Source organism: Candida dubliniensis, chromosome 3 (assembly GCF_000026945.1).
Source record: "Candida dubliniensis CD36 chromosome 3, complete sequence".
Taxonomy (NCBI): Eukaryota; Fungi; Ascomycota; class Pichiomycetes; order Serinales; family Debaryomycetaceae; genus Candida; species Candida dubliniensis.
In genome coordinates, this window is record NC_012862.1 from 437,230 (window position 1) to 449,924 (window position 12,695).

At 35.3% G+C, this 12,695-nt stretch overlaps 5 protein-coding genes across 5 annotated transcripts, besides 3 other annotated features; 4 read left to right on the forward strand and 1 right to left on the reverse strand. All coding sequences in view use genetic code 12, as the record gives it.

Moving 5' to 3' along the window:
* Positions 1–6,232: part of a mobile genetic element that runs on past the window's edge.
* Positions 200–1,312, forward strand: CD36_81820 (putative retrotransposon protein; the record flags this gene model as incomplete). Its single annotated transcript, XM_002419079.1, has 1 exon — positions 200–1,312. The coding sequence occupies one exon, from the start codon at positions 200–202 to the stop codon at positions 1,310–1,312; it is 1,113 nt and encodes a 370-aa protein (XP_002419124.1).
* CD36_81830 (retrotransposon tca4 polyprotein, putative) lies at positions 1,337–4,708 on the forward strand (the record flags this gene model as incomplete). Its single annotated transcript, XM_002419080.1, has 1 exon — positions 1,337–4,708. The coding sequence occupies one exon, from the start codon at positions 1,337–1,339 to the stop codon at positions 4,706–4,708; it is 3,372 nt and encodes a 1,123-aa protein (XP_002419125.1).
* On the forward strand, positions 4,678–5,907 carry CD36_81840 (retrotransposon tca2 polyprotein, putative; the record flags this gene model as incomplete). Its single annotated transcript, XM_002419081.1, has 1 exon — positions 4,678–5,907. One exon carries the CDS (start codon positions 4,678–4,680, stop codon positions 5,905–5,907), a length of 1,230 nt encoding a protein of 409 aa, XP_002419126.1.
* Positions 6,186–6,479, reverse strand: CD36_81850 (conserved hypothetical protein; the record flags this gene model as incomplete). Its single annotated transcript, XM_002419082.1, has 1 exon — positions 6,186–6,479. One exon carries the CDS (start codon positions 6,477–6,479, stop codon positions 6,186–6,188), a length of 294 nt encoding a protein of 97 aa, XP_002419127.1.
* Positions 6,480–7,323: 844 nt separating this feature from the next.
* CD36_81860 (dipeptidyl aminopeptidase, putative) lies at positions 7,324–9,125 on the forward strand (the record flags this gene model as incomplete). Its single annotated transcript, XM_022379230.1, is given in 2 exon segments — positions 7,324–8,274; positions 8,274–9,125. Coding segments are annotated over 2 exon segments (1,803 nt in total).
* Positions 9,126–11,231: 2,106 nt separating this feature from the next.
* Positions 11,232–12,695: part of a repeat region (core RPS block consists of a single partial RPS unit of 1530bp; orientation=anti-sense) that runs on past the window's edge.
* Positions 11,232–12,695: part of a repeat region (RB2 region) that runs on past the window's edge.

Here is a 12,695-nt window from a genome sequence, read left to right on the forward strand (position 1 = left end):
ACATAGTAGCTCGTCCAGTGGAAAAAGGATTTTCTACTATATAAAGAGTAGAATCCTCATGATTTTGTTGTATATATTTTCTATGTAAGCAAGCTTAATACTATAGACACCTTTCACCTACGCAGGTATCGCTTTCGATTTCAAATAAGATTAGAATTAAAATAGCGTTGTTAACAGTATTAAAATCAATTTCAAAATTATGGGTCCCAAGAATAAATCAAGTATTCCTGACGATAATCAATTAAGTAGTGACGACGTTGAAATGGTTTCCCCAATTCATGACCCATACATTGGTCTTCCACTGGAGCAATTCCGGAAACAACAACATACCCGGATTGAGTGGGAGACACACTCCAATATCATTTTGAAAGGAGCATTAGAACCCTGGGATAACAAAAAGGGTAAACAGTTTGATGGTACAGAAAAAGTCGAAATCTTTGAAGCTGCTTTCCAAGCATTTCCAGGAATTTATGAATACACTAAGAATCCAAGTGGTGGTTTCCAGGTTATGCGTGATATGAACGTCAATTACACGAATGATGCTGAAAAGAATTTTATTGCTGAACATATCAAGTCCATCCAAAATTCTATTGTTAAAGCAATTATTAGTCGTATTTTGTTTAAGGCAAAAGCTCCTGAAACCCTCGAAGAAATGATTGACTACTACGAAAAATTGTGCAAAAAGGTCGCTCCTGAACTATTGTTCAGTTACTTTGAGCGTTTGGTGTCACACTATTTAAGTGTAGACGAGCCAAAGTTAACTGCTCCTACAACTTTAATGAATAGGTTGAGGAGTCCAGGCCAATTGATTCTCAATGAGTCAATTGCAAGATTTTGCAGTCATTTGAATTCTGGAATAGTTACACAGTTCCAAATGTTTTACAAATACAAAGCAATAGCTATGAGATATTGTGGGTACATTGTTGGTCAAATGAATGACGTCCGCAATGGTAAGCCTTTCGATTATGATCGTCTTACAAATGAAATAGATTTAGACCCTGTTATTGAACAAACTGTTACTGAGAGACATAAAGAAGAAATTGCAAGAATTAAAAGCAACAACTCAGTTCAGAATCTGGTCAATTCGATGTATAATACACATCAAAACAACAATAACTCAAACTATTATAACAATAATGATAAAAACAACAAAAATAATAAAAATTACAAAAATAACAAAAATAAAAATAACAAAAATAACTACAATAAAAAGGGAAAAGTATCTAAAGTTAGTAACGAGACTTCTGACTACGAAAAGTTAAAAAGAGATTTAGTACGCATGATGGATGATTTGCGGAAAGAAAAGGAATAACTATGTACTTTCGTGCCAACATCAATGTTATCGTACTTTATCTCAAATATACAATCCCAAGCGTTAAAAAGCGATTTTGTAGATTATGATCCTATGAGTCTTAAGTATGACAGTGGTGCACTGCGTACAGTTGTTGGCAACAAGAAATTGCTAAGCAATTATGACTCGGAAGCACAGCAAATATTTGAACTTCCGAACGGACAGAAGATCCGTAGTCATGGCTCTGGAGATTTAGTAATCAACGTTAATCATCATGAGTTAGTATTAAAAGACGCTCATTATATTCCGGGATTTAAGATTAACTTAGTATCTTGTGGCCAAATAACTGCCCAAGGATATGATGTTATCTTGTCTCATAAAATGTTATTGTGTGTAAATTTTAACGAAAAACATGTTATCTTTGCCAAACAATCATTAAATACCAATCTTTTCACTGGACCATCGAGAGGAAAAGTATACTCGAATGGGAAGATGTTTATGGATAATAATTCATTCATCGAAGATGAAGGTGAAAGAAAAGGTTATTTAAACAGCATCAATGCCATGACAAAAATAGTTGATCCAAGAATTGATCAAGTTGTGGCAAACCCCGATGGTAGAAAAGACTTATACTACTATCATTTGATCACTGGTCACATGTCAATTAGATCATTAATAAGATTGCATGAACAAGGAAGAATCAAATGTTCCATTGACGATCAAGATGCGAAAGATCAGATCAAAGGTTGCAAACAATGTATACTTGTTAATGCAAAACAACATTCGCATAACAAAACAACTCAGTCTCCACCCGAGCGGAGTTTATACAGGTTCCATTGTGATATCATGGGACCTTACCATGTCGGTCATGTGAAGTATTATATCACATTGATAACTGATCACTATAGTGGATTTTCTTTTACAATAGTGAAAACAGAAAAGAGATTTACAAAAGAAATTTTAGATCTTTTTGAACATCTACATGCTGACCTTTACCCAAAGAAAATTGCAAGGTTTAGGTCAGATAATGCCAAAGAGTTTCCAACTGAGGCAGAGTTAGGTACTTTAAGAATAAAGAAAGAAGTTTCGCCTCCCTATTCATCTGAAATGAATGGGATGGTAGAATCGCATAATAACGTAGTAAAGAAGCAAATGTTATATGTGATGTTAAACTTCCCTAACCGGTACAAAGAATTACTTATATTCTTTTGTGAGATTGTTGCTTACGCCGTATTTATTAAAAATCATACGCCGTCTGAGCGAGTCGAAACCCACAAGGGTTGGACGCCACATGAACTATTCTACGGACGTAGATATAGACCAAACTACCACCAGCTCGGGGTAGATGTGTTTGTCATACTCCTGAATAAACAGGAAGCAGAGGCATTAGGTGTCCAATTTATCAAAGGATTTCATAGAGGTGTACCAGGTATCTTCTTGGGTTATGGTAATGACTCCAATGTCTACCTTATCCAGTTAGTCGATGGTAATTATACCAGAAGATTATTTGTGAATGTTAGATTTTTAGGATCTATGAACAATATTAATACATTCCTAGATACTTTCGGCGAAAAAATGCGGAAGAATATGGATGAGTCTGGGAACTTTCCATTCTTCGAAGATTCGTCTAGAAATGAACTACTCAATGGTCGCTATGTCCCTTATGAAGATCACTTGCCAACACAAGGTACATCATCCCAAGATGTCTCCTCAGATAGACCAACCACAATTGAACCGACAGCTACCAATATCAATATGGATGAATTAATAGCAGAGGTACCAGACGAATTCTTACAGAACAATATAGCTGGAGATTTCTTAACTCAACAAGGATTTACTTTTCCACTGTTGCAAGTTACTGGAAAATTGTTGGAACACCAATCAGGACAAAGTCTTGCTCCATATAACTGGATGAGTAAAGACAACATGGAATATCTGAAAATGGGGAGTGATCATAAATATTTGGGACAGAACGACACGGAAAATATTGAACCCAATAAGAACCAACAGGTTGATATTTCAGAACCATCTTTTCAAAGTTCAATGGCAAACAAGCCTAATGAATCAGATCTTGGTGTATTACCTACTGCAGATGGTATACGTCATGGAGTACCTAACGCCCGGGGCGAGACAACTCAAGATGGGACAGTCAGTTCTAACATAGATATGCATCAACCGTATTCAACAATACCAACTCACAGACCGCCCCCGCCAGTAGGGAAGAATGTTCAATTCCTGGGAGTTAACAACGACTCTACGACATTACTTCCATCTGAGTGGGGATTACCACCTCAACAGCATCTCAGTAATGGGGGAGCATACGAGTCGCTGCCGGTTTCTAACGTTACCACTAGTGTCCGATTATCAGCCTCAACCATGAACATTGATGTGGGAAATAAAAATAGTATCAAGAGAACAAAAATTGATAGGCATCCTTTACTTCCGAATAAGGAAACAGTGAATGAGATTTCAGTTAGAATCGAAGCATTGAAAAATGAGCATAATCTAAATAAAACATTAGATACCATTGCAGATTCTTACTTATTCACTAGAACATCTGAACTCAAAAATGAAAATATGGCTTACTACAAAGGTAATGGTAGAGTCTCAAAGCCACCAATGCTTCTTAACAACTTGAAGATTATTGATGAGCTTATCCCACCAACGAAACACATTTCTAGCATAGAAGCAAGACTAGAAACACTGACAGGTGACTTGAATGATATTGAAAACGATATTGATTTGAGTGTTTATGGTGTGGAAAAGTACGTGGATTATACTGATGAAAATTGGAGAAGATCCATGGACAATGAGATGAAAAAGTTCAAAGAAATGAACGTCTACCAAGTAGTGAAGAAGAAAAAGAACTTCAGAATGATACCCGCAAAATGGGTTCATTCATATAAGCCAAATGACCCAAAAGGGGAATTTTTCAGGAGTCGCTGTGTTGTCCAAGGATTTAGGCAAATCCCTGGACTCGATTTTGATAAGAATTGTGTCCTGTCACCAGTTACTGACCTTACTACCATCAGGGTCTTGACAGCGATAGCCGTAGAAAGCAAGGCTCAAATTCATCATATCGATATAAAGTCAGCATATCTCAACGCGACTTTGCCAAAAGATACTCCGATTTTCGTTAAGCCACCTCCTGGATATGATGACGGTATACATTGCTGGAGGTTGGTGAAAGCGGTGTATGGACTCAAGCAATCAGGCTTCGAGTGGCATTCCCATGTCAGTAAGACATTCAAGAAAATGGGATTATATCAATGTGAAAATGTCGAAGGACTTTTTATGCTCGAAAAGGTAATGAAAAAATATACATTGCTTTATACGTCGATGACTTATTCGTCGTTGCCTCCAGTAATCAGTTCTTCAATAAATTCATGGACGATTTGGAGGCAAAATTCAGTCTAAACTATATTGGTGAGATTCTGGAATATTTAGGAATTGAATTTCAGAAAAATGCTTTTGGCTATGAACTTCACCAAAACAAGTTTGTTAAAAGATTGATTGAAGCTTTCCCAACAGAAATAATGAAAGGTGCTGATCTACCACGTACTCCAGATAATATTTTCAAGAATGACAAATATAAAATCATTGATGATAACACAGGTAAACCTTTAAAGAACCAGAAGGATATACCAATACCAGACGAATACATTTATGAAGATAGTAATTCTCCCCGTTTGGACAAAGAACATCATGATTTATATCGGAGTATTGTGGGTATGTTATTGTGGCTAACAAATAATACCATGCCATCAATTTCATACGGAACTAATGCTCTCGCAGCAAAATGCCACGAACCCACAGAAAATGATTACAAACATCTTATGCAAATGATCAAGTATTTGTACAAAAATAACAATGAAAGATTAATCATGAGACGGAATCAAACGAAAGACATTAGTGAGGATTCACATGTGATCTATGCTTATTCTGATGCTTCATTTGCGGCAGATTTGGATAGGCATTCTGTTTCAGGTTTTGCCATTTATCTCAATGGTAATCTTGTATCTTGGGGGACTAAGAAACAAAGGAGTATAACAAAAAGCTCCATGGCATGTGAGTTAATTGCATTAGGGGAGACTGTTGATAGATCTATGATTATCAGACAAATTGTTCAATCAATTGGTTACAGTGCTCCCAAGATCATTATATTTGAGGATAACCAGCCAGTAATTATGAATTCCTATAATCGGAAATCTTCTGCTATCAGAAGACTGGTGGATATATGTCTTAAAACAATCAGACAACTTATTCTCGAATATAAACTACTTTCTGTTGTGTACATCAATACCAAACTCAATGTTGCTGACTTATTAACTAAGGCAGTGAACAATAACACCATGAAAACACTTAAACCTTTATTATATGACAAAGGGAACTTGGACGGCGTAAGAAAATTGATTAAGGATAATTTTACTTCGCATAGACCGGTCGAGATGGGTCAACACAGCTTGGTTTATAATATTATAACACCAACCGAGGAAATTAAGGAATCCTATTATGTTGCACCTGATAACGTTCAAAGTAAAGTGGAATCTCGGAATAATAAGCATCCGGAGATTAGTGGTGGTATTGCTCGTATAAAGAGATTGAGTATGCCCTAATCGAAATGAAATTTGACTTTTTCCATTGCCTGTCAATAGTCAAGATTTCAGGGGAGTGTTCGAAATTAGGGTGTGTAACATGGCTAATTATTAAGGATCAGCGGAATGTTACATATTGGTAGAGAACGTACTAAAGAAAATAATACACTAATCTATTTCCTTTTATGGTAACACTTGGACATAGTAGCTCGTCCAGTGGAAAAAGGATTTTCTACTATATAAAGAGTAGAATCCTCATGATTTTGTTGTATATATTTTCTATGTAAGCAAGCTTAATACTATAGACACCTTTCACCTACGCAGGTATCGCTTTCGATTTCAAATAAATAACTAAACAAGACATTGAATTCTAAATTGCTCACTAAATTATAAAACCAATGGATTTGCTTAGCCAGCATGAAAAATGTCGAAACAACATAGACTAAACAAGTTAATAATGAGCAATTAGTCAAGAATTGAAATTGGCCTGATTTGATTAATTGGGCTGGCAATTTTGTTGATATTGATTGAATGAAACCATTGCCTAAAAAGAGTAAACTGACTATTCTAAAAATTATGATTGTAGTACCCATAAGTGTTATCTGATAAAGTTTTTACAGAAGACAACAAAGTAAACAATTTTTATATAGAATGGAACCTTAATGAAGCGGGAGTGGTGGTGGTGGAAGTGGTACCAGTCTAACTCTTTTCCTTCCCGCACGAGCCGTCGACTCAAACTTGTCGATTCGACCAATCGGTGCAAATGAGGGATTTAATGAAATTTTTATATCTCATAACCAGTCTTGCATCATTTGTAGATGTTTCTACCAGAGTCAAAACAATTCATTTTTTTTTTTTCCGTCTGGGTTACACTATTCAGTTAATGTGTGTATTCTACTACAAGTTTATTATACGCCCCAATTTTTTTTTTTTTTTTTCAAACATATTAATCCCACTTTCTCCAAAATCATATAAAACAAAGAACAATTGAAACTTAATTGTTTTTCTTCTTTTTTTTTTTTTTTTTTTTTTTTAATATTATTATTCGTTTATTTTCTTTGAAAGTTAAATTCACAGTTCTTCAATTGCTAGTAGTATCGTCATTCCATTTAATCCCAGCAATATCACTTCTGAAAAACAATGTCCGAGGTATCCAACAAAAATCAAGAGAATAAGGAATTATTCTATGCTGATATCGACGCTCCAATCGTTGTGTTATCTGCTTTAAAACATTTTGAGGCATTATCATCCAAGAATGCTAAAAGTATGCCCATTATTTGTCAAGGGCACCCTTTGAAGGAACAAGAGCCGTATTAAGATCAGTTTCCCCAGAAAGTGAACCAATTTATGATATGATTTTAACTATTCACGCTAAATTGGGAACTCCAAAATCTGTCGAAGAGTATCAACAAAAATTGGCACCATTGACCAAACAAGATGTTCAACATTATTTGGAGTATACCTTACAATTTTTGGCTAATGCTGGAAACTATAAATCATTTGGAGACAAAAAGTATCCCCTGTTTAGAACCAGAAACTTTTGATAAATTGATCAAAATTGTCGACGATACTAAAGTTTCTGAGTTATATAACAAGGTCAAAGAAGCATTGTTCAGTACAGAAAAGGGTTTGTTGGGCTATGCCGAATCTGGCCATTTATCCAATTACTACCCTAACAGTGAAACTATAACCAAAAATGAAATTAATCTGGTTAATCAGTTACTTGCTGAAAACGGTATAATGCCAGAAAATACTAGAGTAGAGAAGAAATCTGATTCTGAATTCACAGTTCATGTTGCATCTTCGGAAACCACTAACAAAACAACTTATTACCCAAAAGACAAATTAACATCCAAGGATGGTAAAATCAATGTCACTTTTAAATTTGGTGATCATCATGAACAATTTCAAAAGATACTTGAAAACTTAAACAAGGCATTACCATATGTTGCTAATGAAACTCAAGAAAAACTACTCAAATATTACATTGAATCATTTTCAACTGGGTCAATGAATGCACACAAGCAATCACAAATTGAATGGGTCAAGGATTTGAAACCTGAAGGTGAGTCCAACATTGGTTTTATTGAAACTTACAGAGACCCATCTGGAGTTAGAGGAGAATGGGAAGGGTTAGTTGCCATAGTGAACCACGAAAGAACAGCTAAGTTTAGTAAGTTGCTTGAAAATGCCAGTACATTTATTAAAGAATTGCCATGGGATAAAATTTATGAAAAGGATACATTCACTCCACCTGATTTTACTTCCTTGGAAGTGTTAACTTTTGCTGGTTTAGGAATACCAGCAGGTATTAGCATTCCAAACTATGATGATGTCAGATTAAACTATGGGTTCCAGAATGTTTCTCTTGGTAACGTATTGTCGGCGATCCCAAAAATCCTAAACAAAGAGAAGTTATCACATTTATTGGAGATGATTTACAAGACGAATTCAAAAAATGGCGTGACGAAGTTTTTGAAGTTCAAGTTGGTTTGCATGAATTATTAGGTCATGGAACCGGGAAATTATTACAAGAGACTTCTCCAGGAAAATTTAACTTTGATAACAAAGATGATAGAATCAAGTCATGGTATGGACCAAACGATACTTGGAGTTCATTGTTTGGTACAACTTCTGGATCATATGAAGAATGTCGTGCTGAGTTGGTTGCATTATGTTTAATTTTGAAAAATCCAGACCAAGTATTCCCTATTTTTAACATTGAAAACAAGGATGATCAAACCATAGTCAAATTTATTTCTGCATTATTGATGATAAGAGCTGGTTTAATTGGGTTAGAATTTTGGGATCCTTCTTCTTCTAAATGGGGACAACCACATATGCAAGCTCGTTTTGCCATCATGAAACAATTGCATAAAGCCAATGTCTTTAAATTTGAATATTCGAACCCAGATTATTCTGATTTGGAAATTGTGGTTAACACATCTAAATTGGACGATGGTACTGCTGTTGATGCTTTGGGTGAGTTCTTATCTAATTTACATATTTTCAAGAGCACTGGTGATGTTAAACAAGGGTTAGAATATTATTTGAACAAATCACAAGTTGATCCAGAATATAGCAGATTTAGGGATGCTGTGTTGAAACAAAAGAAACCAAGAAAGATGGTCATTCAAGCTAATACTTTTTTCAATGAAACCACCGATGATATCGATGTTGTTGAATATGAAGAAAGTGAAATTGGTATGATTCAAAGTTATTACGATAGAAAGGTTTAGAGAACTGGGAATATTGTTAGTAAATAAAAACAATTATACGTTTTATGATTTTTGATCTTTGACTTTTAATAGTCCAGATGTTTATGATAAACTGTACTGTAAAAAAATTAGGGACCAGACCTGTGTATGGTAAATGATATACTTTCTGATTCACAAATTCAAGCTCCAACACAACCAAACGGCAAGATAAGTTGACCACAATGTAAATAAAGTGTATGACCGCTTTATATACATCACTGCATTACTGGTTATAGGGACTATATTTCCAAGAGTAAGTAATAGTCCCCCATTCAACAATTACCTGACTTGTGGCTATTTATTAAAACATGTGATCTTTTTTGAATGATCATACTGCACCTCAAAACAAGGGTTCAACTATCTTGTCATTTTTTATCAGCCTTGCCATGGCCATGGATTTGCACTTGACCTAGGGGTTGAGGGCCAGTTTCAAGGGCTATGTTGCTATCTAACTGCCTCTAATTGTATATAAACAATTCCAACACCTCAACACAACAAAACAGTTGAGTTGGCCCGTGTATTTTACTCCTTCTCCTTGGTCGTACCTTTGGCTGAGGCAGAGCACTGGCAGCAACAATTCAACCAGTCATAGGACCAACTTGTAAACTGGCCTGTAACATACTCTGGTTTGTTTACCAGATGATAACCTTTGGAACTGGACTAGGCAGCAGGGCCAACTATGTTGCCCGTGGTGAATCTGGGCACAGTCATTACAACTGACTGGTATCCATCAACCTTGGCTTGTAAGGCGGGCCAGAGTACTAGCCCTGGCTCCCAGTATTGTTACCAGGTTAGCCATATTATGGGCTCTGGCTTTAGACCCATGCTCTGGGATTGGCCATTTCCCTTGAGCTTAGGGACACCGGCCTTTGACCCTGGCTCTGGCTCTGGCTCTGGCTCTGGCTCTGGCTCTGGCTCTGGCTCTGGCTCTGGCTCTGGCTCTGGCTCTGGCTCTGGCTCTGGCTCTGGCTCTGGCTCTGGCTCTGGCTCTGGCTCTGGCTCTGGCCCTAACCCTAACCCCAACCCCAGCCCTTGGTGGCACTGGCTTTGAACTTGTTGTTCCCACTAGCCCAGCCTTTCTGGCCAAGGGTAGACCCGTCCCATGATGTGTGTTGGCGCTAGAGATGGTACAAATGTTGGCAACCGGCACAACCGTACCCCAGGATAGGATCAAACCGTCCCAGCGGTGGCTCTCGTACCCCCACTTTGCACCTAACGCCCTGCTTATGAGAGATGCGCTGCACTATGGGAAGAGTTTCGAATCCGTGGATCACCAACTACGTCTTCCTCGGACCTACTTCTTCCTCCCAAATAGCACCATTCATAACATCGTATCTCCTATCCCCCAGAATATCGTATCCTATACATAATATACAAGTAATATATATCAAGACCTTTTAAGCTAGCACACAAGGTTTTATAATCAGCTTTTGAAGACCAATATAATACAGCAGCAACTTATTATTTGTTTTTATCTTTTTTAATTCTTTTTTATATTCTTTTATCTTTTTTGATCGTTTTTGATCTTTTTTCTATTTTTTCATGTCTTATATTATACTTCTTTATAGCTTGTTTTATACTCTTATGTCTTTTTTTATATTTGTTTTGCATTTTTGCATATTTTTTATTTTGTTTTGCGTTTTTGCATCTTTTTTTGTTCATTTTCATTTGACAGTTTGACAATATAGCATCTTTTATAAATTATTAAGCAATACCTTGGTAATATATTGATTCAATAGTGAATGTAAGGATAGGTTTTAATTATAATAGCAGCTTCAGCAGGGAACTTCAATTTCTAGGGAGGTTTGTATTTAATATTAATTGGACAGTTTTATACGTGATTGGACAGTCAGTTTTAATTTCTTCTTGACGTGAATTTATGACTAGGGAAAAGTAATATATCAATTTCCAAATCTACTTCAGGAGTCTAATAATATAACAAATCTATTATGCATTTTGTTTTTGATTTTTTATATTTGATTATACTTTTTTTAGTTTTGATTTTGTATTTTTTTGCATAATGTGCTCCCACAAGTATTCAAACAATAGGTTCCAGGCAAGTTAAAAGAATCAGTTTATGGAATTGGCTTTAAAATCAACATGAGGAGTCTTATCCGATATACCATTAGTTATACTATGCGTCTTTTTAATTTGTATTTTTTTGATTTTGATTTGCATTTTATATTTGTATTTGTGTTTTTAACCGCATATTGTGCTCCAATAAAAATTCAAGTAACAGTGGAAAGAGCCTTGGTTATTCAGCTACTTTCTGAATGGACATGGATTTGGTAACACGCTTTAGGAGTCTTTTAATTCATAACAACAACTTTATTATGAGGTTTTTTATGCTTTTTTTTTTGTTTTTGTTTCATTTTTTTATTATTTATTTGGTTTCTTTTCCTCATAATGATGCTCCAATAAATATCCAAACGATAGTTTCTCCCTGCATGCTTTGGATCTGCCATGAATGGATGTAGTTTCAATAGCGGTTCCAGGAGACTTGTTTAATATGACAATACTTCTATTATGTGTTTTTTTTTTTAGTATTCTTTTCATTTTAATTTATATTTTTATATTATTGATTTGTTTCTTTTCCACATAATGATGCTCCAATAACAATCCAAACAGCAGCAGTGAATAGCGCCATGGTTATCCATATTGTTACCTGATGATGTTGATTTTATTAACCGCTTAAGGAGTCTTATTTTATATAACAATAACCCTATTATGCGTTCTTTTTTTGTATTTTTTTTTAATCTATTATTTATATTTTTATATTTTTGATTTGTATTTTTAATCGCATAATGATGCTCCAACAAGCTTCCATATAAGAGATAAGATTCCTGGTTCCTTGAATGAATGAAATGGATTTTGAAAGTTGATTGTAAATGAAAAGAAGAAAAAAAAGTGGTGGAAAGTTGCAAAAAAAAACTGGCGCCAAAGGGAGTTTATATAGTTTTGTAAATTTTGTCGCAAATATAAAGAATTATTTAGTGTAGCAAATCAAAATTGGTTGCAAAACCTTTCTGTGTAAAGTTGAAAATAACTGGCAGCGGCAAATTTCAAGTAAGGTAGAATACGCTTAATAAACCTATTTGTATTCATTAGAACAGTATTTGAAGCAGATTACAGTGATTTTCTTGTTTAGAAAGCACAATAAAACAAAATGAACTGATCATACAAGATTTAGAAAAGTGAAGTTTAGCAGTAGTAGTAATAGTCAGAACTATGACAGGTATCTAGTGATTCTATAACACTAGAGCCATGTCTTCTGAATAGAAACAATGAACCCTTGAACGTTTCAGATCCGTTGTAGAACTAACATGGTTATATGAACAACACTTATTCTCTTTAGTGTATAAATTACCGCCAAAGCGTCAATGAATTTCATATCACCCACAAATAAGATATACAAAAATATGGATGTCTTTTAACGTGTGGTGTATCGCAATATCAGCCACAATTGAAAAATCCAAGGAAGGTCAAGGGTATCTGCAACCATTTGAAACAAACAAGCATCGGTCCATAGATGTGAAAGATACTGTACTGACA